A 27,041-nucleotide genomic window follows, 5' to 3' on the forward strand; every position below is an offset into this window, starting at 1 on the left:
AACATACCGGTAGATAAAAATTAAACAGTCTGAAAGGGGCGTTTCTTTTATTTTTGGTATTTTAAGTGCTTTTTTTTACTTTAAAAGGCAGTAGGCTAAGTAACTTTTATATTTGCAATGGATTATTTGTACAGTTGAGTATAGATAATTTTGCTAAAGTAGAAGATCTAAATACTTTTTTCGACACTGCTCATTTGTTATGATAAACAATGATTAAGTGAAAAAGCAATCTGCATTATTTGAATATATTTTTTTAAGACGGCACGTTTTAAACTCGAGCTGACCCTTCCTCCCACCATCCCTGTTCTCCTGCCTCCCGACGGGAGCCCGCAAACAGTGGGATGGTGCGCGCTCCCGCGGTCAATTGTGCAAGTGAAAGACAAGACTGGATATTGGACACACATACTGAAGATGGCGATGAGAGCAGCGCTGCGGTGCCTCTCTGCAAACTTTTCTCCCAGACTGCCTCAGCTGTCGTCGGTAGCGCAGGTTTCAGCGACTCGGCTGCTGTGGAGGAGCGACTATCCGCGAATACTCAGCACGACCTCGGCCCTTTCCACAGGTAAAAAAAGCACATGTCCAAAGGAGCTGTAATGTTGTACTAACATGCGGGCTAGTCACACATTCCTGTCTATCTGTAATGGGCGAAACCACTCACGCAGTTTGTGCTATAATGGTGCTAACGTTACTTCCCCACAACGGAGCAGAGGAATGCGACAGGGAGGGCGGCTAAAAGTTTGTTTTTTAATCGGAGGTGGCTGTCAAGTAGCCTACAAAAACTTTGCAACTTAAGTTGTGTTAAAGTATAAAACGAAGCTTTATTTTTTTATGTCATTGACAGACGGTCAGACCACGAGCTCCAAATTGGGATGTTAATTATTGACTGCAAACAACGAATTACCTATGTCGCGTGCACCAAGTAGCTTATTAAACAGTCACCCATGATCCTGATAAATAGTGATGAATTAATAAAAATAAATGTTAATTAAATGTTTTCTTCTTCTAGTTGTTGCTTTCATTCATCATTCTTCCTCCCTGTGAAATGTTAAAGGGTCTCACGCATTTTAATAATCAGAAAAAATATTACTTCAGCTCTTTTATAGCAGGAATATTCCGCTCTTAGGACTGACTGCTCTCCCCGGCCACGCATCAGCAACTTGCACAGTTCACAATCTGGTTCAAACCTGTATTTTTCTGCATGGTCTGATGCCAATACTGGGAATTGTTGAGGCATTGTGATTCGTACCTCAGGGTATCGTAAAGATGACAGCAGTTTTTTTTAATTTTTATTTTTATTTCAGATCTGACTCAACCAGATACAGCACCTTTTTCTGTCAACACTGTCGGTCAGCAGCATCTAAAACTGCATCTGCATAATACTCATGTTTTTGACAAGTTCATTTTGTAGGTTGTCTCAATGCAACCAGTAAACTACAGACTATAATTGACAGCACATGGTGTTGCATAAGAAACAGCCTACTCTTCAGCTTTGGTCCATAGTACAGTGAGATGTTCTTTGGACATCCAAATGATGTGCCTTGGTTTGACACTAGTGGGCTTCTCTTGATGTATTGTACAAGTTTGTTTATTTTTCTCACTGCAAGAGCCGTGTGATATCCATGATTCGCATGGTTTCATGTTGTTGACTCACACAAATGAATTCATCTGTTCCAAGCTAAATTATTGCCTTGTTTTCTCCGCAGCCCTAAAGTTCACAGATAAGCATGAGTGGGTGCGAGTAGAAGGTGGAATTGGCATAGTTGGTATCAGCAATTATGCCCAGGTAGGTTGTTGGCTGTTCTTACTAATCATTTGATTTATGACACACTTGGTTCAGAGGTTTACTGATGGCCATCTAAACAATAGTGATATGCTAATGTCTGTAGTTCAGTACTGTACTTTGTCCTCACCTGCAGCACCTGTACTATAATGTAACAAGCTAATTTTACTGTTTTATGACTATTGTTCGAGACAATTGATTAATGCCAAACTGGAGTGGAGTGCAGAAAATCGCATGGGCAGGCACTTACTTACCTTTAGATGTTCAAAGCTTTGAATGAAGGCAGGTGTCTTTTGTCTTTGGTGTTAATGCAGCTTTTAAAAATCTATTGCTATACTTGGAGCCGTTGTTTTCCTAGTTGGGAATGTTAACTCTGAGCAGAACTCTGACCATGTGTTGTACCTACAGCGTCTTGGAAAGGTGAACTGTAAATGAAAGAGCCTTGTAAAACAAATGAGTAAGCTGTAAAGGAAACAAAAATCACTATAGTTAACACTTATACGCTTTTATAGGTTTCAGGCTACTAATAGTCTTCATGGCGTGTTAAAGTTATAAACAAATTAATTTTAAGAATGACCAAGTCAGTTTTCCTGCAGTTCTCTAAAACGCCTTAAAGTTTGTTGAGTCTGAAACGGCTTCAACAACTCCAGAGTCTCAAAATAGTTTCCTTATCCTGTTAGTTAAGAAGTAGTAGTAGTAGTAGTAGTAGTAGTAGTAGTAGTGATTAAGCAATTAGGATGGCTTTATAAACACAAATGATCTATCTTCTAACATCAAACTAATCAATTTATAGAATTTAGGCAATGTTCTGTACAACTGATCTGGAATCAGTAGCCAGGAACAACTTGACGAGTTTCCAATAGCCAATAGAGTCCAACAAGGCATGAGACCAAAACAAGTGCAAAACTTCAAAAAAATGGACTCAAGTACCACAGCCCTGCCATTACCTTTAGGACATATTACATCTAACTGGTCAATTTGACCTGCCTTGTAAAGTAGCCCAAAATATATAGCTATTATAGAAACTTAAAGAATATAGTATTATAGAAAAGTTCTTAATAGCACAGTCATTTCTGGTGGTCTAGGACAATGTATTTAGTCTCTGCTAACTTAAACACTCACTTAGTATAACACTTATTTTAAGATAACATGCACACCTGACACCTGAAAATGTCTTTATCCGTAGGTACAGCAATTCCAGGTTATTCTGTATGAGTTAGGGATGGGAAGATTCACCTATTTGCATCGGTGTGCAGACATAAAAGTGCATGATGCAAGTGCACCAATTAAAAAGAAAAGAATTGTACAACGGATACAATTTGGAATGGACTCACGGTGCATCGTTTTTAACATCCTTTCATCTGTAAAATCCCATTTCTTTATATTATTAAACTATGCCTTTTTATTATTTAAAAAAGGTGACCAATAATTTGATATTTAGATGGATTTGTCCCCTATAAATGGTTTCACTGGCAGTATTGCAACAGTAGGAAAGTTGAGACAAGTGATTTCTGATTTTGCCTTCCCTGATGGCCCTGCAAATCTGACTCTATGCCGCCTTTTAAAAATGTTGGTAGACTTCAAGAATAAGTCTGGTGAAATTCTATATTTGTCAAAAAACCCAATGAAAAGACTAAAACCAACAATGAATTGATCCTACTGAATGTTGTCTGTATATAGATAGTGTCTGTGTTTTAATTATTGTTTTTTAAAAGAATTAAGTATATATTTGTGACCTGTTTTTAAAGATGTTCGTCTTCAGTGGAAACAAATGGGCTTGTGGTTTGAGAACCACAGACAGGCTGGGGAAGTATTAATAGACTGACTGACTTTACCGTAGTTGGCATTGCCCTTTTAATGGGATTTGTTGACAATTAACAAATATAGAAAATAGACAGCCTTAAATGTTTCAAAATACAGAATTACATGTAACACATTCATGGATTACAGCTTGTACTCACTTTTATATAATTCATACAGTTTCTTCTTTTATTTTAGGAAGCATTAGGTGATGTGGTATACTGTGGACTCCCTGAAGTTGGCCAAAGACTTGAACCATTGGGTAAGAGCATGAAATAAACTGCACGTTTTTGAAAGTTATTGAGTCCAGCAGTATTGCTCATTGTGTGTGTGTGTGTGTGTGTGTGTGTGTGTGTGTGTTAGAGGAGTTTGGTGCCTTGGAAAGCGTAAAGGCTGCCAGTGAGCTATATTCACCACTGGCAGGGGAAGTGACTGAAATCAACACAGAGCTGGCAGACAATCCTGGACTTGTTAATAAAGCCTGCTATGCAGAGGGTAAGTGCCGCAGTAATGGCTTTTCTTTTCTACATTTCTCCCAGTAGATTTGTTGCCAGATAAAAAATGTTTTTATGAACTCTTACTTTTCAGGGTGGCTAATCAAGATGACGATTGAAAAGCCTGAAGAACTCGAAGGCCTCATGGATCAAGCTGCATATGATAAATTTATTAAGTCACTTGAAGAATAAATGGATAAGCTCACTGTGCTGTTTTTATAATGTAATTGCAATCAAAGATTAGTAGGCAGGGTTACTAACATCTTGTGACACTTATCTGTGGTATTTATTTTGATACTGGAAATGTGCTATCAAAATAATAATAAAAAATCCTCAGTAACATCTTCCACTTAAGTTAGAATTTGTATAGCTACTAGCCAACCTTAAAGGCTCTTACTTTCAAGATCTGTCAATATACTTGTTTATCGTGTTTTGCTCCATGTGCACTGATGTCATAAACAACTGAAAAGTGATTGTAAGAGCCGTGTCACATTCATTTAATAAAATTTGGTCCTGACACCTCTGTGATTTCCCCCGCCTACCAACACCTTTAAAATTGAATACAAATCACATTCTTGGCAACTGCAGTAAACATGCAGATGTGTTGTAATGGCATTGGTGTCAAGATGGCACCAATTCACACAGCAACAAGGACAATATAACTTAACATCTACTTTGTTCATGTTCATATCATGTTGCTGTGCAGCAGTACGTGTGCTGACAGAGCATGCTGCTTCTTGTTGCTTGTTATAGTTTCCACACACCTTGACCTTTGCCCTCGTGTGAAGATAGACAGATTGCAGTTGATCAATGATTAATGAAGCAGTGGTTTTAAAATCAGTGACTGGACAAAAAACTGGACTCTCAGGCTGATAATGGAAAATAAAAGCTGTAATTTGTTTTCCTGGCTAAAACTGACTTGCTGAAATATTGCCACATGCTTTATTCTATAATAATATTAATATTTGTATCAAATGACTTACTTTATAACCAAATGTTCTTACAATAACTTCCTAAAGAGAAATTATATTGTGCTGACCAAATTGTGTATAATTCACGTCTTCCAAAAAACAGCATATTTCTCTGTACTGATACCTTTTTACTCCAAAATAATAAAACATGATTCTCTTAAAATGCATTTTAACAGCCATTTCTTGTTATATTATAGCTTGAGGGGATCATGGTTCCATTTTGTTTCTTTATTAGGATTTTAAAAAGTATTTAAATTAGACTGTATTTGGATGTCTTTCAGAAAGTGAAGGGAAATTCAATTAATAAAACCCTCATCAACCAGGTTCTTAAAAGTAACCCACTTATGCATCAGTAATATCAATGAAGCAGAAGCTTTTGACATATTTTTTTTTACTTTAAACCTACGTCTATGGCACGGTTTAGGATCACTGCAACAAGTAAGTTATGAAAGCTGTTTCATTTGATCTAGACATACAGTATGATTATCTTCTTTATAGTCCATTGTGTTCTAAGAGTACACTGACTCAGGGACGTGCTGAGAAACAAGTTCAGACAGCAATGCGCAGAAAAATGTATTCACGTGTTTAGACACGGAATTAGTAAGAAATAAGTAAGTATCCTTATTAGTGGAGACTAATGTGGCCTTTTTTTCTACACAGTGCTGTGCATCATCGTTAAATGTCCATTGTCTTGAATAAAAAACTGTACGAATTACAGAAATGTCCTGATTATTAAGGTCCCTGATACCAATGTATAATTAATTGTTTTATTTAATCTTTAGACTGCTATATATATATATATATATATATATATATATATATATATATATATATATATATATATATACAGTATTTCACAAAAGTGAGTAAACTCACATTTGAGTAAATATTTCATTATATCTTTTAATGGGACAACACTGAAGAAATTACACTTTGCTACAATGTAAAGTATTACGTGTACAGCTTGTATAACAGTGTAAATATGCTGTCCCCTCAAAATAACAACACAGCCATTAATGTCTAAACCGCTGGCAACAAAAGTGAGTACACCCCTATGTTAAATTCCCCCAATTTTTAAAGGCCAGTTATTTCATGGATCCAGGATACTATGCATCCTGATAAAGTTCCTTTGGAATTAAAATAGCCCCACATCATCACATACCCTTCACCATACCTAGAGATTGGCATGGTTTTATGTCGGTTAGCCTAATAGCTGGTTTGATTTGCATTGAGAGATGATTTCATGGAAAGTACCCCATGCCATATATGACAAATATAAATATATATATATATAAATAAATAATGGAAGGATACATGAACCAGACAGGCACAAACAATGATAATAGCAGTCACTAGTTAAAGCTAAAACATGAATTTATTTTTCACAGTTGATGTTCATTTGGTTCTTGTGTCCCACTAAAATCAAGGTGTCAAGTTTCACAGAAGCTTTCCTAGGTCAGTGCTCTCCTCTTCTGATTCATGCTCCCATAAACGGGATGAGTCATCATTTTTACATATAACAGACCTGAGTTTTGTAGCATGTAATTATAAATATAACCACATAACATGTCTTTATTATAGGGCTGAGCGATATGGAGGAAATCAAATATCACCATATTTCTGACCAAATACCTCAATATCGATATTGTAGGCTTGACCACTGGTGCTTTCACTAAATATTTACACAATGAGATTTTTTGATAAATCAGTAATGTGAATATAATAACTAAGTGAATAAAGGCACAAATAGAAGAGCTAGAACAGTCTGGTAAGAAAATGGCATCACTACTGAAATGCAGCCTTTAAAACCCAGGAAAAGACAACACTTATGTCATATTTTGATATTCAAAATCGAAGACGATATCTAGTCTCATATCCCAATATTGATATATTGCCCATGCAGCTTTACTTTATTATATCGATTTATAGAGCAGGGTTACTTCCACTGTTTTCTGTGCCTACAGCACATGGAGAGGCAAACCTTGTTTTCATGTGAGGAGGATGGATTATGAGACAATGGGCCCCTGGTCATAGATTTTAAATCCTCCCCACTCAACTCCTACCTACCAGAGAAACAGACACGTTTGCATATTGAATCGTACTTATAATATTCTCTTTCAATATGAAAGGACTCGGATCAGGAGCAAGGGCAAAAAAGCAGGTCATCTCTACTGTTAACTGACTCTCCAACAAGAAATGCTAATAACAATTTAAACAGAGGGACACCCTGACCCATTTTGTTTTTCTTTAGTCTTTCAAGAATCATACTTAACACATAGAAATGACCGGATTTAAGTGTTGTCTTTGGTCATTTCTTACAGCTATACGCTTCTACCATAACAAATAATTGTCTATGTATGTACTATTCAAAGCCTTTATACTGCCAGTAGCCAAGACTACTGCTGACTGCTAATGAAGGGCGCTAGGCCTACATCTAGTGGCCAGTGAAAACACTTCACATTTGATTGTAAGCCAAACTTGTGAACACAAAATTACATTATTGTATTGTAGGCTAATGAACACAAAATGACATCATGCAATATTTCCATCAAACATCAGCTTGCAAAATACATTTTAAAGTGTAGCAAGATGAGCACATAATTCTAAAGCTTTGCAAACGTAAATTAGGCTATTAAAAAACAACCACAGCCTTTTTACGTTTACGTGTTATTGTAAGGCTATATAGCAACAACTTTAGAAAAAATAATTGTAGGTAAATTCATATTGTTACGCACAGGCTACATAACAGACTGTAACATGTTGGATTTCTCTGCATCATAACAAAGATGATTGCGTTCTTACTTCCGGTGCGCACGGTTTAACTGATTTACAGTATAGTTTGAGCGCATATGAACTTTTTAGGAAAGATACTGACAAAATCTTTGTTTTTAGGTTGTGCATGTAACATGTACGTCCAAAGATAACATAACGACTTATTTTACAGACGTCAAATAGATTATATAATTAAAATTATGTATTTGTATAATATATTTTTTTATCACAATCATTTAATACTATATTATCTATTCTTACATTATATAATCGGACATCTTTTGTTCCATTTTACTTTTAATCGGCTGGAAGTATTATAGCTTGTTCTCGTATAAAACTCCTTTATATACTCTTTGATAACGTCTGTTCGGCCATTGGCTGGTTGACACATATCCCACAATCCACCGCATTACAACTTCCTTTTTCCTTTCGGCCATTTTCCTTCCTAGTTGGTGAGATATTTTTTTCTCTACATATTTAGAAGGAATCTAGTGTAATCCTTGGTATTTTATCGGTAGTTGTCAATTTCACTTACAACCTGAAATAGAGTGTTTTGTCACCTTTGAAATAAGGTGATTATTGTCTTAAGATCTCTTCGTTAAATTGCTGAATAACATCTGTATTAGTAGTGATCCCTGGTTAAGTGGTGTTGGTGTGTGACTGTAAGCATTGCCGCTACAGGCCAACATATTTATCAGTGTTCCTCAAAATTAAAGTAAGCATACGTAACGGATGCCGAAATGGCATGGACTAGTATTATGAGATGTAGCAGCCGCTTACGGCTATTGCCCATCAAAACAGCCAGTAACCTCGTTTACCTGCTAGCCTAGCATCTCAGACGTAGCCCCGGGTACTTATGGTGTGCCGGCATGACAGTCTGCTCATGTGCGTGTGTCATGCTGTATTGCAGGGAAGACGTAGGCAGCCATGGCCCCCAGCCGGAATGGAATGCTCCTGAACCCTCACTTCCACAAGGACTGGCAGAAAAGAGTGCGCACCTGGTTCAACCAGCCAGCCAGGAAGATCCGCAGGTGAGAACTGCCTTGTGTTCAAATAGAGATGCTAACCCAAGCTAACACGCCTTCCAGTGCCATCATGGAGGAGTAGCAATGACAAACTTATTTTGGCAATAAGAAATTAAATGAGACGGTATCATTTTGCTACATTGAAATGTCAACAGGTTATATATTTTGTGTGCATGCCTTAACATATAGTGATACAAACTTCAACTTTAAACTAATCTTATGGTGGACTTTAGACAAAATAGTGTATGTGTGAGTTGTTATAGTCAAAACCAGGGTCTTTCTTGAAGGCAAGTCAGTATGTATTGTCTTGGAACACATCAGGTCTCCAACTTTTGTTTTGCAGCCATTGGACTACACTGAACTTGTAGGAGTTTTGAAAGGACATAGCAGATGTATATAACGTACACTAAGTTTTACATTGGTGATCCTGCTTTGATGTGAATGCATGTGCATTTAAAAAAAATTGAGATTGTGTTCAGTGAAAATATGAGTTTTCTTGTTATAGTTACCTTGTTATATTGAGGATCCAATAATGTCTGTAAACAAGACATGATTGGGATCGATCAAGTCCAAGATTAACAGTTAGGTTGCAGTACATGGTTTGCCGCTTGCATCCTTTTTCTCACTACAGGACCATCACAACAAAATGCAATGATTAACCCTACACACAAAAGTATATATTCAATTTCTCGGCTAGACTTAAGTGTGAGGACTATTAGTGGGTGAGGGAGAGAAACAAAACAGCTATTTGAAAATTGTCTCAATTCTTTGATGTACAAAAGCACAAATAACTGCTAAACACTCAGCAAATCATGCTACTTTGGACTGATGCGTGTCTCGTTAGCATCCATTCATACCTCAGTCACCCAATACTAAAATACAGAACTTTGACAGTGACTTTGTTTTGTTTGTCTGAAAAAGATGTCTTTTTCCTAATTCTGTTATTTGCCTTAATGTCATCGTGGAGATGGGTGGAAACACAATCGGGGATATGCAAACCAGACAATTTGTAGTTTCTGAGTTCTTAAAGTTCCTGGGTCTGAAAAGGGGCTTTAGTTACTGTAGTTTTGACTAAGATGCCTCTATCTTTAGGCGAAAGGCTCGTCAGGCTAAGGCCCGTCTCATTGCTCCCCGTCCTGTTGCTGGACCATTGAGGCCTCAGGTGAGGTGTCCCACAATCAGGTACCACACCAAGGTTCGTTCCGGACGTGGCTTCACTCTGGAGGAACTCAAGGTAATACTTTCTAGTTGTCTGTTAATGTTTAACATGCATGATTATTTATTCAGCAATGTCACCCAGTAATTTTGTCCAAAAATACTGGGCGGTGTTTCAAATAATGTAATCTATTGACAGGGCAGAAAGCACTAAAGTAACTGATTTTGTCTTGATGTAGTCAGGTAGAAACACATTTACATGTCATCATGACCGAGACTCTGAAAACTAACGTTTTATCAAGGTGACCTCCAGCTCAGAAATGCTATTGACCGTTACTGTGGATGTAAAACAGATCATGCTCAACTTCTGTGATGAATCATGCATCCCACCCAACAACAAAAACTGCTGTAGAGGAACACAAAGTGCTGCTCAAAGACTAGATGTTTTTCCCAAACTCTACCTTTTACTTTCCACCACTGTACGTGCCTGCTGTGAGAGGAAGGCTAAATGACTGTTGATGTGCATCACCTCAGAACGTGTGGACTAGGCTAGGAAGAAGTAGGCTCAAACGCCAGTAATAGTGACTGTTGTTAAGTCTACTTTGCACAGTTCACAGTATATACAGTGCCAATTGCTTTTGTCAGATGACCTCATCTTCATGAATAATAACCCTTTATTTCAATCACCAAATGCTATTCAAGTTGTAGAGGGAAATGGATGCCCATGGTGTAGTCAAATCACCAGTCACATCCAGGAGTTTGATCCTCCATATCAGCCAAATTGTCTGTGAGCAAACATTACACCAATTTCCTGTAAAATGTAAAAGAAACTGAGGGAGTGGAGAGCGCTGTGCACCAGTATATTGTTGAATCATTATTAATGGGGGTGTAATTGAGTGTATAATTTTTTTTTTCTTTGCAAATACTGATATTAAAGTTTGCCCTTTTACATGCTATATTATGTTAACAAATCATCAATATCCTTACTAAGACTTATGCCTGTCAGGACTAGGCTCATATTTTAAATATGAATTTATATATAGGCACACGCATTGTTGGCCAATGTGCAAGTAAATGCTGAGCTGCAAGCTTGCACTTGCAAGTGAAGTTCTGTCCATGTAAATAGAAAATGGCACATACTTGGGCTAACATGTAATCATTGGCAGACATGTTCAGAATTATAACAACCATCTTATGTGTTTTGCCTGCAGTCAGATGATGAGAAATCTCCGGAATCTCTGTATTTACTTGATGAATACTTTGAACCTTTTTATCTGATGACTACTTTTTGTTACTCAAAATTGAATGTCCAACATTGAACATCAGTATCTTATCAATTTCTTATGTTTAACTCTTATTGTGCTGTGTTTCGCTCTACAGGCAGCTGGCATCCACAAAAAGACAGCCCGCACCATCGGCATCGCAGTTGACTCTCGCCGTCGCAACAGATCCACAGAATCTCTTCAGGCCAACGTGCAGCGTCTGAAGGAGTACCGCTCCAAGCTCATCCTGTTCCCCAGGAAGGCTTCTGCTCCCAAGAAGGGAGACAGCACTGTAAGTGTCTTTTCATGTTGCTGATTGTTTTATGTTTTTGATTGTGTGGTCTTATTTTCCTGAGGAAAAACAAGTGTTAAACATTCATCAAAGGCATGTGGTCCATAGTCATCTCTCAATTGTACAAATTTGAGATGTTTGTTTACTCTTGTTCAATCTTATAAAAATGAATTCAACAGGTTTTACGAGTAATGTATAAAATCCAAAAGAACCCTGTAAAAAAAATTGAATTTATTCATGTGCATGTTAAAGTATAGAGATGTGTCTCTGAGGGAGCTCAAAGATTTAGCCCTGACCTGTGTACTTTGGCATTTGAACTTTGGTGAAATAACCTAATTTGCATTCCTAATGCCATTTATTATTTTTTAGACTGGTTGTGGCAGGAGTTTTTATTTGATTGCATGGGATTTGAGGTTACCTAATGAAACTGGGGACACACTAGTAAACTTTTCAAATTTAACAACACATTTACTAGGGGTGCACGATTCAGAAAATGTCACGATTCGATATCGATTTCAGGCTCAAGATTTGATTCAAAAACGATTCTTGATTTTAAAAACAACCACAAAAAAAAACCGATTCACAGTATGTTAATGTAGTTACTTTTTCCATGTGATTGCAGTAGACGTACAATTAAACATAAATAAAAGATTTTTGGAATTCTATGAATCGATTTTGAATCGGTAGAGCTTGAATCGCGATTTGAATGTGACTAGATTTTTTTTGCACACCCCTAACATTTACCCATGTAGTGATGAATTTAAAAGTTTTCTATGAGATTGTCTAGCTGATAAGACATCACCGAGGACCTGTTATGTTACAGAAACTTCCATTGTACGGTCAGAACAACAAGTGAGGCTAAATGCCTCACTCAGTGCACCCTTATAAAAATCATTAACATTTAATATTACATTAATACATAATATTACATTGCTGTGGTTGCAAAGGAATAACCAACCTTACTTTTTTTTCCAGACTCTGTCTTTTTAATTTGAGTAATTTCACCCGAGAACACCCAAATGCGGCTGATGGCTAGATGTTTATCTGCCTCATAACTTGCCTTGCTGAGCAATATGGATGTTTTTTTGTTGCCTTGAAGAATTAACTGTTTGTAATATTTTCAGGAGGAGGAACTCAAGATGGCCACTCAGCTCGCTGGTCCAGTAATGCCCATCAAAACAGTAAGTTTTAATTCCCTAAAGATTCCACTAGCAGCCAACACATCCATATCCAAAAGTATATTAGGATAGATTACAGCGAGATCACTGGAAATGAATGTGATTTAGTTTCAGGTGGAAAATAAGCCTGCATTTTATCCTTGAAATTGCACACCAGCTAACATTAACCTTCATACGCCATCATGTCGTTAGTGATGACTGTTGAGAAAATATGAGAACAGTCTGTTTTGCATCACAGCAGTCAGATGATGACAAATCTCCGGAATCTCTGTATTTCTTTGATGAAACACTTGAACCTTTTTTCTGATGACTGCTTTTTACAATCAAGCTGGAAAAGCAAATTGGTTGTCCCAAAATATTGATGGTATAAAATTGGGCTTCTATTTGCACCAGTCAACGTTAAACTGGCTGGATTTTGTCATTTGGCAGAGAGATATTAAGCAATATGTAGAAGTGTCATATGTGGTTACTATTTTTTTTTCTCTCCCAGGTGCACAAGAAGGAGAAGGCTCGGGTTATCTCTGAGGATGAGAAGAACTTCAAGGCTTTCGCCAGCCTGCGTATGGCCCGCGCCAATGCTCGTCTCTTTGGCATACGTGCCAAGAGAGCCAAAGAGGCTGCCGAGCAGGACGTGGAAAAGAAGAAGTGAAAATAGTCACTATGGAACTTTGCAAAATAAAGTGTTAAAAAAGATGAATGTGATAATGTCATGATTATGATCTCCTTTCAGAGTTTTAATGATGTAGTCATAGGTTAGGAGACTTGATATAATAGAGCCACACAGATCAGGGAGTGTCAATTCCACAACTTGGATCACTTTTACAGATAACGCAGGTAAGATGTGATTTTTGATGTGTCGTGTTAAAATAACTGTTGGGTTCAGATTGCAGCTTTGGTCACACCTATGGACAGAAGTAAAAACATTGAAACATTCAGAATATAAGTTTATTTCAGCCATACTGTTTTTACTTCAGGACCAAAGATTAAAAACAAAGCAGATGAACAAATTGCTAAAAAAAAAAAACGAGATCTAATACTAATTTGAATAGACCTTTATCACAGCAGGCCTTTAATCTTGTCATAGTAGGAAATCATGTTACAATGGCTCTGTTAAATTCAAGTGTCAGTAAGACATGGCAAATAGCCAGCATGCACCATTCACAACCCTGAAACTGAATCAGCTTAATGACGTTCAGCCATTATCAATTTTATTTACACCTGTGCTTTTCCTGCTGTGACAGGTCAAAATGTCTACTTCAACAAAAGTCCTATATATTGCATGATGAAATCTTATTTTGCAGACGTTTCAGTAACTTAAAAGATTTGAATCCTGGACACGTGGAGTGAAATCAGAGCTGTTCGTTATACAAAAGATAAAAAATATAATTTACACTCACACGGCAGTCTGAAATTTATAGCCCATTAACTAAAATGTGAAATTAGGGTTCAGGCTATGGAATATTAGGCTCATATTTACAGCAGTAGGTGGCACTAGAGGCACAAAATGCATCATTAATGGAGAAATAAAAGCATAGAAGAGAAGGGTTTGAGGAATTGTAAATCCATTACATCCAATAGCTGGATTTTCTGAAAGCCAGTTATTAGCCTGATGTGACAGTGTAATTGCCATAGAATTTAACAGTGTGTTACCTGATTCATTTATTGAGTTAATGTCAGTAAGTTAGTAGAAGGAAGCAGTGATAGAAGCTCGTACATGTCAATTAAAACGTCCAGGTAAAATGAAAATTTCCCACCCACACTTGTCACCTGTGTGTAGGAATTTTCTTCGGGAAAAGGTCAGTGACAGCCCACAAGGCAGAGGAAGCGAGAAAAAAAAATCCCTTCCCACTGGGACAATTTTACACTCTGCTTCTGCAGGGCGGGCAAATTTGAATTTTCACACAGAAGGTTATATGCTGTCAGACGTGAACCAAAACGGACTGTTAATATGAAACATTTCCATGATAAACAAGACATTTCTTGAACATTTCTGAACTATGCGCTCATGTTGGCTGTGGTGTGGTGTTCTCAACGAAGAACTAAAACGTTAATAAAGAAAACAACACACGTGCAGAGAAACTGCCCTATTGAGTGAGATTGCCTATTTCGAATGCATTAGTCATCACCGTTAGAAAATATCCACTACCAAAAATGATCCCAAGCCGAGCATGTTACACAGACTGAAAAAATCCGGATGGGTGAGACTAAATGTCGTTGTCTGTGTCTCCTTCAGTGTCTCTCTGTGTTCTAGCTGTCTGAACGCAAATAAATAATTCAGTTAATGAAGGTGAGTGGACAGTCGAGACATTTTGGACCAGGGGTGATTGATATTGCTGAAATGGAAACTCAAATGGCTGGTCCTATTTATCCAGAAGATAGTGAACTGCAAAATAATCACACATGTAACCAGTGGTAGGATGTTACTAAATACATTTACTCAAGTACTGAAGTAGACTTTTGTCATACTTGTACTTTACTTGAGTAATTTGAGTTTATACTTCTACTCCACTACATCTCAGAGGGAAATACTCCACTACATTTATTTGACACTTTTAGTTAGGCCTTCTAGTTACTTATTACATTTTAAAAACATTATATGATGCAGTACTATACTACTAATTTACCCAGAAGTATACAAAGTATCTAAAATTGGCTCTACATTGACGAACTTAAACATTAAAATGCTCTTACATGTTTTCGTTAGTGATACAAACAGAATAATATAATATTCTAGAATAATATAACAATTTGAAAGGATCCATTTTGCATATCAAGTATTGATACATTAATTACATTTTGCTGATAATACTTACTTGAGTAACATTTTGAATTCAGGACTTTTACTTGTAATGGAGTTTTTTTTTAATAGACTATGGCATTTCTACTTTCACTTAGGTGAAGGATCTGAGTACTTCTTCCACCACGGTATGTAACAGGACACTATGGATTCTGGGAACTATTTCCTCTTTCCACCTTTTCTAAATGTCTTACCAGTCTGGAAACCAAAATTAATGACAACTTCCACATTTTATTATTTGCCAGTGATGTAACATTTATGTGTTATAATTAACTCTGATAAAAGCAATACCAGATGGTACACGAGTCAATATCAATTGTGGTGCAAGATGTAATAACTGTCTTGATTCCTCAGTTTTGATAAGCAGAAACAGGATGACGAGAGAATTGTGTTCAGTCAATGTATATGATTAAAGACTGGCCCGGAGCTGAAACTATTAGTCAGTTAATCGAGAAGTCTATTGACAAAAAAAATAATGGGCAAATTTGATATTTGATTGCATATTTTATCAACCACCAAACATTCTCTGGTTAATACTTCTCAAATACTTCCTACGTGGATTACTTTATATTCCTCTGTCCAACTGAAATCAATGAGGTAGCATGTGTGTGGTGTCAGCTTCACCCCTCTTAAGTGTGCATCAGGTTTACTCTGTAAAAGGGGACTGAGATCATTTTGACCACAGTATTTGTAGGTCAGTAAGGCAAATATAATGATGACAGAGGTAACTCGTGGAGATAACGTTTTTGTTCAATGAGCTGTTACTTGAGTTAGAGCCTGCTGAAACACAAGCTCAGTGATTGATTACCGTTAACAGGGATGCTGCAGCTGCCATCACCAATTAGAAAGACTTTAGAATCGATAATGTCCAAAAAAACCTACCTATGTGCAAAAATACCTCTGCCCGAGGGAGCCACTGGTGGAAAACTGTGGATGATGTTACACAAACACCCCAGGCACGCAATGTGGTCAGTGACTGGGGAGAAGCAGCGGGGGGAATCTGAATAGATAATCCATGTGTAAAAACAGGGAACGTCCTGTGAGGTGCTGAACCGACGCAGCAGCAGCAGCAGATGGCCGTTGTTTGGAGCTGTGGCGTAATAGGGCTCAGGTGTGTGCCCCAAAGCATTCACTTCTTACTGACTCTGAATACCCATGGAAGAAGAGGCAGTGGGGTTGAAAAAAACTGCAGGAGAGAACATGACTTTAGATGATGGCAATGTCAGAAAGCAGCCAGTCTCCATGTTAAACACAGTGTGTGCAGATCCAGGCGTGTATTTGTTACTTTTGTTTAAAGAGTTTCACTAATAATATCAACCTGTAGGAGCAATTAGTGTGGTATTTGTGTTGTCTGGTGTTTAAGTTGCATGGTTATCAGCTTTACAGAGCAGCTAATTAAAAAGCAGGGAGCCATGGTTTTATTTTATTTTTTCAAGCTGTTGGAATAATTTGATTGACCTGCCTGTCTGCACACATCATCATTTTACCAGCTGAAAGCTTCTGAGTGGCTCAACTCTCAAAGAATTAGCCGTGTCCTCTTGAAATCAAAGACAGCCGTAATTCTGCAAAGCTCTAATGAAAAATAATGTTCTTTCTGTTTGAAGGACACTTCAGAATCATGTAATTTCACTGCCTTCAGGAACAAAAATGCTGAAGCCTACACATGTATATTATCATGAAGTGCACTGTAACCACCAAAGGTACTTTTAAACAGTCAAACTTTTATTTTCGGTTTTGCACTGTATTTTGATGAACCCAAATTTCCAAAGTAATTTTGTCTATTCCTTTGTCTTTCACGGCCATCGCCCTGTTGTAGCAAAAACTCAAGGGCTGCTGTTTTGTCAGCGCAATCTAAATATCTATAAACGTTATGTAATGTCTGGAAATACATTCATGAAAATAATACACTTGTGGGTGGACTGTGAAAAGGTTCAAGCACAAACGTGTAGAAACAATAAGTTATGTAACATACATTGCTGTCAAAAGAATAAGCTCATGATAATTTGAATGTGAGAGACATTAGACTTAAGTATGAGTATGTGCATGTACAGTATACATGTGGGTGTGTGTTTTTAATAAAGTTAAGAGAGCAGAAAGTCTGTCTGAAGCTCCCGCATGGAGATTTCTTTATGATGTGCTGCTGCTGGACGATCCGTCCTTTAAGTTCCTGTTGTTTTGCTGTAAAATGTCTCACTTGTATCCCTGGCATTCCTATTATTGAGGTGAGACTAAGCCTTCTTTACTGAGTGCAAATAGACAAACTATGCAGTAGATCCTATGGAGAGGATTATCATCTGGTTTCCCTTTTTATGTTCACATGATGATGGAGCCCATACTGTAAACAGTTGGAACATCTATCTATATAGTGTAAAATGCTTACCTTACTGTATGCAGAACTGTGCATGTATACAATATGACATGTAAACATTATCATAATGCTAATCAATGCTCAGTATGACACATTCATTACAGTAGGCTGAAGCTGAAGAAAAATCTGATTGCTATGTCTTTCTGAATGTAAGCTATATATTAAGCCCCCTCAATTAAGACCGCATGGGATTATTGATGCAAAGAGATTAACTTCAATTTAAAGGAAGTGTGAAGGATATTGCATGTCTTACCCTTAGATTTACATGTTTCATTGATCTGTTCATATATCTCGTCATTCTTTTAGCCGGAAGCAAATAACGCAAACACTAGCCTATGCCCATATTTTCCATTTTTATCTCAGGGTTCCATGCTCTGTGAAAGCGGCCAAATCTCCTAATCAATAAAAAGTCCCTGTAATGCATTTCCATAGTCTCGTGTTCTGTTTTTAAGATTCGATTTTCAACCATAGACTGTAAAATGAATATATACAGTCATTGTTTTCAACCGAACTCCCAATAATCGAGTCCCAGCGAAAGCCCCATCCTTACATCAGCAGCTGGGCTCTCTCCACTCCCCATCTCTCTAAACCGAGCCTACTCCCTCCTCGCCAGTCTAACCAATGAATTTCGGCGGAGAAGGGAAAAAAAATCAAGCAGTGTGTTATGGGAGAGGATTAAAACAAGTGTGTTTAAGAGTAAAGACCAACGACAGGTAGGAAGTGAGTTTCTCGTTTTTAACTTGATGGTCAGCAGAGTTTATTGGGTTTAATGGGGGGATTAAGTGCGGTTGCTTGTTTTTTGATCAGCTGTATGTTTTCTTATTGGAAGTAAGACAACGACAAACGACAAATGTTATCAAAATGTTATCAAAGTAGACTGTTCATTTTTAGTACGGCGCTTTATTTTAGTACGAACCTTATCCTTGACTGGGTTTGCAAGGATTACAGATTTGTAGCGGAATTGATGTTTTGTGATGAATTATTAAGAAACCATATAGGAGCGTTTACTGTATCGCCTTCATTGTTAAGTTGTTGAATTGAATCGGTAACCGACGTGTTGCTTTACCAAGCGTTGTTTTTTTTTACATTACAACTTTTGCTTGGCTCGTTTTTATAGCTTCTGAATCTGATTGTATTCCGAGTTTTATTGAGTTAAGTTTGAGATTGATGTTTGGGGTAACATCTGGTTTCCAGACTCACAGCTGGCAAAAAGAAGAAAACACGGGCGCTGTCCCTGGTGCTGAAAGCCAATGGTACACTTGTTCGTTTAAGAACGTGACACTTACAGTGAAGGATGCTGGTAGCGAAATTCAACCCCCACCCTCATACTTTCTTCCCCTTTACAGTTAAGCATAGTCAGACACCCGTTGCTCAAGGACACTTCAGCAGGGCGGATGTTTGCCACATTGGAGTTTAAACAAATCAAAGTAATTTTTTTTAGTTGTATGGTTATCCTCTGGGCAACAAAGCCACTCAGCCATGTGTCTGCTGGATTCCTGATTTTATCTACCACTTTACTTTTACGTGTATTCATTATTGAATAATACCACTTTTGTTCTGCTAAAATAGTTTGCTATCTATGCTGTCATGTTTAGAATAGGATACAAATAGAGGTATGCAGAAAATGGCAATATCAAGTCTATGTTTTTGTATGTATCTTTGTGGATAGGATAGAGTGACACCCTCCTTATTTTTCACACTGGAATTAAGAGCATTTAAAAAGAGGAAGCCCCAGATTTGACCATCCTAAATTAATCTTACTATTTGATCTGATCTAGGCTCCTGAAAGCACCACCTTCATGTCCTGTCTCTCGTCAGTGCTGAGGTGAGATGATACTCCTCACAAGAGGATAGCTCTGACAGGCAGTATTAACAGATTGGGTTTGCTTTGGTCTCCTGGGACTCAACAAGAATCTCTGTTCTTTTTATGACATCTGTACCAAGTCAAAAAAGCCTGTCTCCCGTGAGTGTGCCACGTCTTTACTGAGATCCCTCGACCCACCACTACATTTTCCCATCCCACGGAGCTACCACATCGTACTGCTTCGCTGGTTGGCAGCTCCTCTTGCCCTGAGCCAGGATGAATGATGTTCAGGAGGCCACCTCCCCTGCGACCAGCCTCAGCGGTCCAGCTACCTGCGTCTGCAAAGTAGAGCTGCGTGTGTCTTGCAAAGCCCTGCTGGACCGAGACACGCTGAATAAGTCAGACCCATGTGTCATACTCATGGTCCAGACCAATGGACAGTGGACAGAGGTGAGCCCCCCTCTTTTTTTGTTAAATCCAACAAATACATAGTCTCCCTATCTGAGTCATTAACCATGTTATTTAATATGTCAATAATCGTGCCTTGAATCACACATACATAAGAGTTCAAATTATTCAAATGACAGCGCCTCGAGGTGATCGGAGAACATGTTTTTTTAAAGTGCTCATATTATGCTCATTTTCAGGTTCATAATTGCATTTAGAGGTTATATCAGAATAGGTTTACATGGTTTAATTTTCAAAAAACACCATATTTTTTGTTGTACTGCACATTGCAGCAGCTCCTCTTTTCACCCTGTGTGTTGAGCTCTCTGTTTTAGCTACTGAGTGAGGCATCTCACTTCTGTTCCATCTTTGTTGGGAGTCGCACATATGCGCAGTAGCTAGGTAAGGACTACTAGCCAGTCAGAAGCAGAGTATGAGGGCGTGCCACGCTAGCAGCTAGGCGAGCATTATAACGTGTGTTACAAAGTGACGCACGTTTGTCTCGGAAGTAAAGGCTGGACTACAATAGAGCTGTTTGGAGCAGTTTTTGAACAGTGTTTTCTGTTGGAGATGGTAAGTCCCTTTGGGGTGGACTTTTCACGTTGGAAACCTATTACATGCACAAAAAAGATATATAACACAATAAAGGAAAAGGGAAAACAATAAAAAGCATAAAGCACTTTAATGCTTACACAGACTTGTTATACAGTAAGACACTGGGGAAGGCACAGTTGGCCAACCTTTCCTCTGTTGTCCAGTATCACAAATACTGGAAAAGCTCAGATTTTAAGATGAAGCAGTGATGATGTGTGAAATGTTATACATTGGGATGAATTTTCAGTCCCACTCCAGTTATGCCCAATCCTGTGTAGTCATACAAGATCGACCAGGGAGATAAATCTGTTAATGGTTTGCTGAACTGGCAGCTGTTTGTCACTCTTTCGGAAAAGATCATGGCTTACACAACAGCTGTCTGACTCAGAATTAAAAAATGTTGAATTTAAAATACATTTACAGAGAAAGATTGAACATTGTCTGCCTCCACATTTCGCTAATTTATACAGTCTGCCCTGCCAATGGTCTACATGTGTGGACAAATAGTGGGTTGGTAATACGCAGTGTAATAGGTGTGTTCCAGCTGAAAATGTTTACTTTCTTGGATTGGTCCCAAGCTGATTTGAAGCGTAGGCAGCAGGTCTCTCATTTCCCTGTTAATTAAGTCGTTTAGTGCATGAGGGAAAGCCAACACACAGGTCTCCATTAAGTAGAGGATATCTAATTATATAGATTTTTTTCCCTGCTACACTTCATTCAACAAAAGCTATCTATCCAGGGAAATGGGAGATAATTATTAAGTGTAACTTAGATTCTTGCCACATGGGAGCCATTTGTTTAAGATGTTCACTGTAGTGTTTGGGCTAAATGAATGTGGAAGCTTGAGATACCATTATGATTAAAAGACTCGCCTAGCAGTTCTTTGAGGACACACTTGTGGATTTTTCTTGGTTGTAATTTGATTTCTACTAACTGAAGCAAATTCATGTCAAAATAAATAACTATGAAACACAGTTTTTGCAGTATTACAAGAAGAGCTCTATCTATCTATCTATCTATCTATCTATCTATCTATCTATCTATCTATCTATTTGAGTCATGACAGTGTACACAAGTTGTCCAACCCTCCGCTGTCAGATCCCTTGGTACTGGGAGGCAGCATTCCTTGTGAAATTGTTTACTTACGTCAACAACTGAGTAAGAAGCTGAGAGCCCACTCATACCACAGCCACCCTCTTTCTCTTTTCTGAGCTCATCCTGTATGGCCCCACTGACTTGCAACTGCTATTTGTTGAACTGCATATATTTATTTATTACCTTATTTCACCACCTGTTTGCTTCCAAGGACAAACGCAGAAGCAGCGCGGAGATGACTTAACGTTTTGTCCCACAAGAGATTTCTCTTCTTTTTGTGTAACCTGGACTCTACGTTCTCCCATGATAGTGAGTTAATTCAAAAGCTCATCGTTCTTCTGATACCTGACCTAAGCTAAAGGGGTTAGTTATAATCGAGCTACAGAGATGATGCTCTACCCACCTGGCAGAACTGATTAGAGAAAGCCTTAATTTTCCATGTAAGGGATCTCTCTATAATTCGGTCCCCCCACCAACAACAAACAGGCGTCACAGACTTCTGCAGAACCTCTCCTCCGTTGCTCTGATAAGCTTTCATCAACAAACAGACTCATCAGACTCATCCCAAATCTGTCCATCCAGATGGCACAAAGAGAGGAGAAGACGAGAGAAGGCAATAAAGATAAATGGGGATGAATGAGGCTGAGGAAGCTGGAAGCTCCTTCTTTATGATCTCTGCCAGAGTGAAAAGGAAACTGTAGAGCAGTAGAGCAGTCCCTGCTACCAGCCATCCACTGCAGTTGGTATTGTCTGATGATGATGATGATGATGATGATGATGATGATGATGATGATGATGATTATTATTATTATTATTATTATTATTATTTTCATAATAAAAATCTCAAAAAGTGAGGCGGATGTTAACAGAACTATAGTCAAGTATTAATTTAGAACCGTGACAGAGACCAAAGTCTGATTATTTTCCACCCAGTGCTGTTTATTTTTTAGTTCAAACTAATGAAGATGTGACAAAAAAAACCTATTTAAGGCAACAAATGTAATATGTTTTACTATTTACTAATGAGCAAATTGAATTGCAAATGTGAGTTTTGTGTGGAAGGGTGCTGAATTCTCAAAATTTAAAAATTCAACAGCAGGACAGCACTCCAATTAAATTGTTTATTCATGTATATGGATGTTTCTGGCTGACGTCCTACCTCAGCGTGTAAACTGGCAACAGTGTGAAACACAAGGGTAAAATGAGCAACGATAGTGACGTTTGAGGTTTTATAATGCAATTACAGATGGGTTACAAATAAGGCTAGAAAACTAAATTAATGAAAGTAGAAGATAGTGACGATGCTTCCATACAGGTGGGATGAGTTTCACTTGCACCATTAGATAGAAGGTCACTGCAAAGCAATACAAAGTTATTCTGAGTCATCGCTCTAATTCTATGATGAAATATTTCTATCCTGATGGGAGTGGTCTCTTTTAATGGCGCTAATGCCCCCTTTTAAAGGGAACTAGGGGTTGAATGGTTCAATAGGTATGAAAATGATATAAATCATGCTTTATAGCCTTCAGTGTCTCTAGATCTCAACCCAACTGAACACCTGTGTGAGTTTTATTTAATATCAATAGATCATTTCCAGATTATGCCTTTTTATTGATGGGTCTGTTCTCTTCTGTGTTTTTTTTTAAATTGAGGTAATAAAAAACAGCAGAGTATGCAGATTGTTACTGCATGTATATCATTATTAAATGTGGAAATAAATAACCTCCATAGACTTAAATATCATATTCAATGATAATTTTTCCTTGTGACAAATTGGACAGCATATAAATGTTTGTGGAGCTGTGTGAGAGCTAAATCCTACATCATGAACAGATGGGGCCTCAGAGAGCTCAGCTTTTCCTTGTCAGGCAATGAAAGACAAGCATGGACGTTTTCTGTACGCTGAGATTAAATGTCCGAGCTCTCCAATCTTCTCTCACATCATCCTCTTGATGGAACAAAATAACATTTGCCTTTCTGTAGACACTGTTTTTCTTCAAATTAAGTAGGAAGATAGAAGTTATGTTTTCCATTCCTTCCAATCCAAATCTTGCTGGAAAACTATATAGGTTACAAACTGCAAAAGTGCTATCACTTCATAAGGTCTATTTGCTTTTATTACACACACATATCGTGAATTACAAAATGCAATATTACAATGTTTTTTTAAGATTATTTTTTGGGCATTTTAGGCCTTTACTTGACAGGACAGCTGAAGACATGAAAGGTGAGAGAGAGGAGGAATGACATGCAGCAAAGGGCCGCAGTTCGGAGTCGAACCCGGGCCCGCTGTGTCGAGGAGTAAAGCTCTATATATGGGCACCCGCTCTACCAACTGAGCTACCTGGGCGCCCAATATTACAATGTTTATACATATTAAGTGTGTGTTCCCTCTCAGCTGGACAGGACAGAAGTGATCAAGAGCAACTTGCACCCGGTCTTTGCCAAGGTGTTTTCACTGGACTACTACTTTGAGGAGGTTCAGAAGCTGCGATTAGAAGTCTATGACATCCACGGCACTCACAGCATCGGGACCCGCGATGATGACTTTCTTGGTGGGGTGGAGTGCACTCTTGGCCAGGTAGGCAGATGCCACTATGACTATTTAATTTTGTGCCATAAAAACTCAGATTTATCTGCCATAAAAGATCTAAAACATGTTGGAGGTGAATGTTTGTAGTAAATATACCTGACGCTGGTGTTGATGACTCAGATCCCTGTTCTCTGCCCTTTACTGCTAAGAAAGGCTCAAGGCCAACAATGTGTTTATCTTGCTCTTTTCAGATTGTGGCCCAAAAGAAGATGTTGAAGCCTTTGTTACTGAAGTATGGGAAATATGCCGGCAAATCCACCATCACGGTAGATTCTAACATTTTGCTTATGACCTGCTCTAGTGAAATTAAATGGTCTAGATAGCTGTATATAAAGATAGTGGAAGTTAATAGCTAATGGCCGGTGAGCGCTGAGAGAAATAATGGATGGCAAATTGATAGGTAAAAAGGATTTCTATATTCTTTAAAAAAATGTTTTCAATCATCTTAAATCCTGCAGCTCTATTTTTTTGGACTGTTTTCAAATACTTTCTCAAAGATAAAGTTTAAGACACCACAATCACAGAATGGCTTCATATTTCTGCTTTGCATTGCTGTTTTTGTGTGTGTTGGTAGTTGTTAAGAGCATACATCCTCTCTAAGCACTTTCTATATGCTAGTGCCCATTTTTGGTGCCATGGGGCTCTGTTCCTGCCATATATGCCAAATCACGCAGGGAAGCAAGAGGAAATGATGTATGTATAAGAAATCACATGTCAGATATGGAAGAGAGGAGCTGTTGGTTCATTAACCAGCATCTTATAGTTAACAAGCCGGTGGTGGTAGTACAATATAAAAAAAAAGACGAGCTAGATCGTGCAGTCTTCCACTCTATCTTGTTTGGGAATACATAAGAGAGGCAGGATGTGGACATGATGACAGGACCTGCACCCAATACAAGTGCTCTTCAATAAATACAAACTGTGCAATGGCAGCACTATTATCGATAGTAATGGATTGGATCCCTGCGCTGAGGGATAAGAAAAAAAGACGAACTCATCATTTAATTCCTTACCAGAGTTTGACTTTATTGAAACCAGAGCAACAGCAAAGACCTTTTGAAGGTCTTCAGGATAACTGTGAGATTTCACACAAGAGGATTTTTTCTCCATTTCATCTAAGCAAATATAGAGATCTATATCATCTGTTTTTGCCTGCTATATAGAAAGTGTATATGTTTTTAATATATGTATTGATGCAACCATGAATGTATTTTATGCGATAGAGACACAATAGACCGAATTGAGTTTCCTTATATAAAATCACAATAGTTAGGAAACACACAGAAACACATACAGTACACATACAATTGTACTTCTATAGGCTACTTGTCAGGACTCCTATTGACATAATGCATTTCTCGATCCCTTACCATAACCTTAACCAGGGGCTGTTCTGTGGACAGTGAAGATCCAGTGATTAGCCCTGAAGTCTTTGAGTTAGTCTGGGGTCACGCATCAATCAATAAATATTGCAATATAAAGAAGTAGGCTGCTATATGGATAATTAATAATAATAATAATAATAATAACGACAACACAATATGTCATGTGGCCATATGACTCATATTTTTTTTTAACATACGTAGGCTACCTATAAGGTTATTTTGCAGAATATTCTAGACAGTAATTTGTAAGTGTTTTGGATTTTTGCAATAATAAACATTTACATAAAGCAAGCATATTTCTCTGCTCCCATGTTGATAAGAGCATAAAAAAACTTTTGGCCCAGCAGCAGAGGGTGCTCGGTGATTCTTTTTAACACAGGTATAAACAAACAAACAGAGCAGCCATTTGGTAATGTCAGAGAGCTTTTACAAAACTTTACTGTTGCACTGTACTGTATGTGGTAACTGTTACATCCATAAAAAGTTGACTGTTCAAGTTGAGACAATAACCTATAACAGCGGGGGGCCATTAGTTTATAGCTAATGGGGCTCTCTACTCTTTAGTTTTAATGTCCTGCAGTCCTATGTTAAGTAAAAACCACTTCACTTAACTGCTTACCACAGTGCAACTGCTACTACAGTAAAAGTTACTTTTAGCAATGCAACTCAAGTAAAGCAGCTTGTTTTAAATACTGGCAGATAATACCTTCCCCTTAATATTCTAGAGGCTTTCTCTTACTCTGCAACTAAATATATTATTATTATTATTATTATTATATAAAAATATATTTCTAGTGTTGAGTTTCAATTTTAGTGTGACTTTTATGAGCTTTTTTCTTTCTTTCCTGAAATGTAGTGTGGTATCTTTAGTTGCGATGCTGTGTTGCAGGTGTGTGGAAGAGGAACTCTGCTGACACTGTACTTGATCATAAAGGTTTTATTATATCAACTTTTCAGCATCAATTTACAGACTCCATGGAAAGTCTGGAGAATACACTGCCAATATGCACTCTGCTCTTGCTGCAGGCTTATAAGGGGTACGTTTAGGTAACATGTTAGATAAAGTAAATAGATGTGAGTTGGCAAGTAAAGGTCCGAGTCCATCTGAGGGGCTCCAACACTACACATAAATTCATTGATCCCACTCAGCCCCCAATCACAGAATCAAATAGAACATCCTCTTCAACACATTACTCTGCTGAGAGGAAAATCATTAAACTTAGGTCACT

The 27,041-nt window shown here is 37.9% G+C and overlaps 3 protein-coding genes and 2 non-coding genes across 7 annotated transcripts in view; all 5 read left to right on the forward strand.

The window, feature by feature from the left end:
* The first annotated feature begins 309 nt into the window (after window positions 1-309).
* On the forward strand, window positions 310-5,208 carry gcshb (glycine cleavage system protein H (aminomethyl carrier), b). Its single transcript, XM_031276565.2, has 5 exons — window positions 310-562; window positions 1,704-1,783; window positions 3,779-3,842; window positions 3,944-4,075; window positions 4,169-5,208. Exons 1-5 carry the CDS (start codon window positions 412-414, stop codon window positions 4,264-4,266), a joined length of 525 nt encoding a protein of 174 aa, XP_031132425.1. The 5' UTR covers window positions 310-411; the 3' UTR covers window positions 4,267-5,208.
* A 2,945-nt stretch (window positions 5,209-8,153) lies between these two features.
* Window positions 8,154-13,422, forward strand: rpl13 (ribosomal protein L13). Of its 2 annotated transcripts, none has more exons than XM_031324374.2 (6): window positions 8,154-8,269; window positions 8,728-8,848; window positions 9,935-10,076; window positions 11,378-11,551; window positions 12,676-12,732; window positions 13,220-13,422. In XM_031324374.2, exons 2-6 carry the CDS (start codon window positions 8,745-8,747, stop codon window positions 13,376-13,378), a joined length of 636 nt encoding a protein of 211 aa, XP_031180234.1. In that variant the 5' UTR covers window positions 8,154-8,269; window positions 8,728-8,744; the 3' UTR covers window positions 13,379-13,422. The 2 variants fall into 2 exon arrangements, with proteins under 2 accessions (XP_031180234.1, XP_031180235.1); XM_031324375.2 differs by having other exon boundaries at window positions 8,243-8,265.
* Window positions 11,214-11,293, forward strand: LOC116034050. The gene has a single exon (XR_004100964.1). It is a non-coding gene; the product is annotated as a small nucleolar RNA MBII-202 (small nucleolar RNA).
* LOC116034049 lies at window positions 12,976-13,054 on the forward strand. Its single transcript, XR_004100963.1, has one exon. It is a non-coding gene; the product is annotated as a small nucleolar RNA MBII-202 (small nucleolar RNA).
* Window positions 13,423-18,483: 5,061 nt separating the features above from the next.
* The window catches only part of cpne7 (copine VII), a 34,530-nt gene continuing 25,972 nt past the window's right edge, over window positions 18,484-27,041 (forward strand). The window contains exons 1-4 of one of the 2 annotated variants that reach the window (XM_031276558.2): window positions 18,484-18,607; window positions 19,839-20,148; window positions 24,233-24,415; window positions 24,619-24,693. In XM_031276558.2, coding sequence (XP_031132418.1) covers window positions 19,975-20,148; window positions 24,233-24,415; window positions 24,619-24,693 — 432 coding nt within the window. In that variant the 5' untranslated portion in view covers window positions 18,484-18,607; window positions 19,839-19,974. Of the gene's footprint in view, window positions 18,608-18,802; window positions 19,720-19,838; window positions 20,149-24,232; window positions 24,416-24,618; window positions 24,694-27,041 lie in introns of those variants that run through there. The other variant, XM_031276557.2, reaches the window with a different exon arrangement.

Source organism: Sander lucioperca, chromosome 3, assembly GCF_008315115.2.
Source record: "Sander lucioperca isolate FBNREF2018 chromosome 3, SLUC_FBN_1.2, whole genome shotgun sequence".
NCBI lineage: Eukaryota > Metazoa > Chordata > Actinopteri > Perciformes > Percidae > Sander > Sander lucioperca.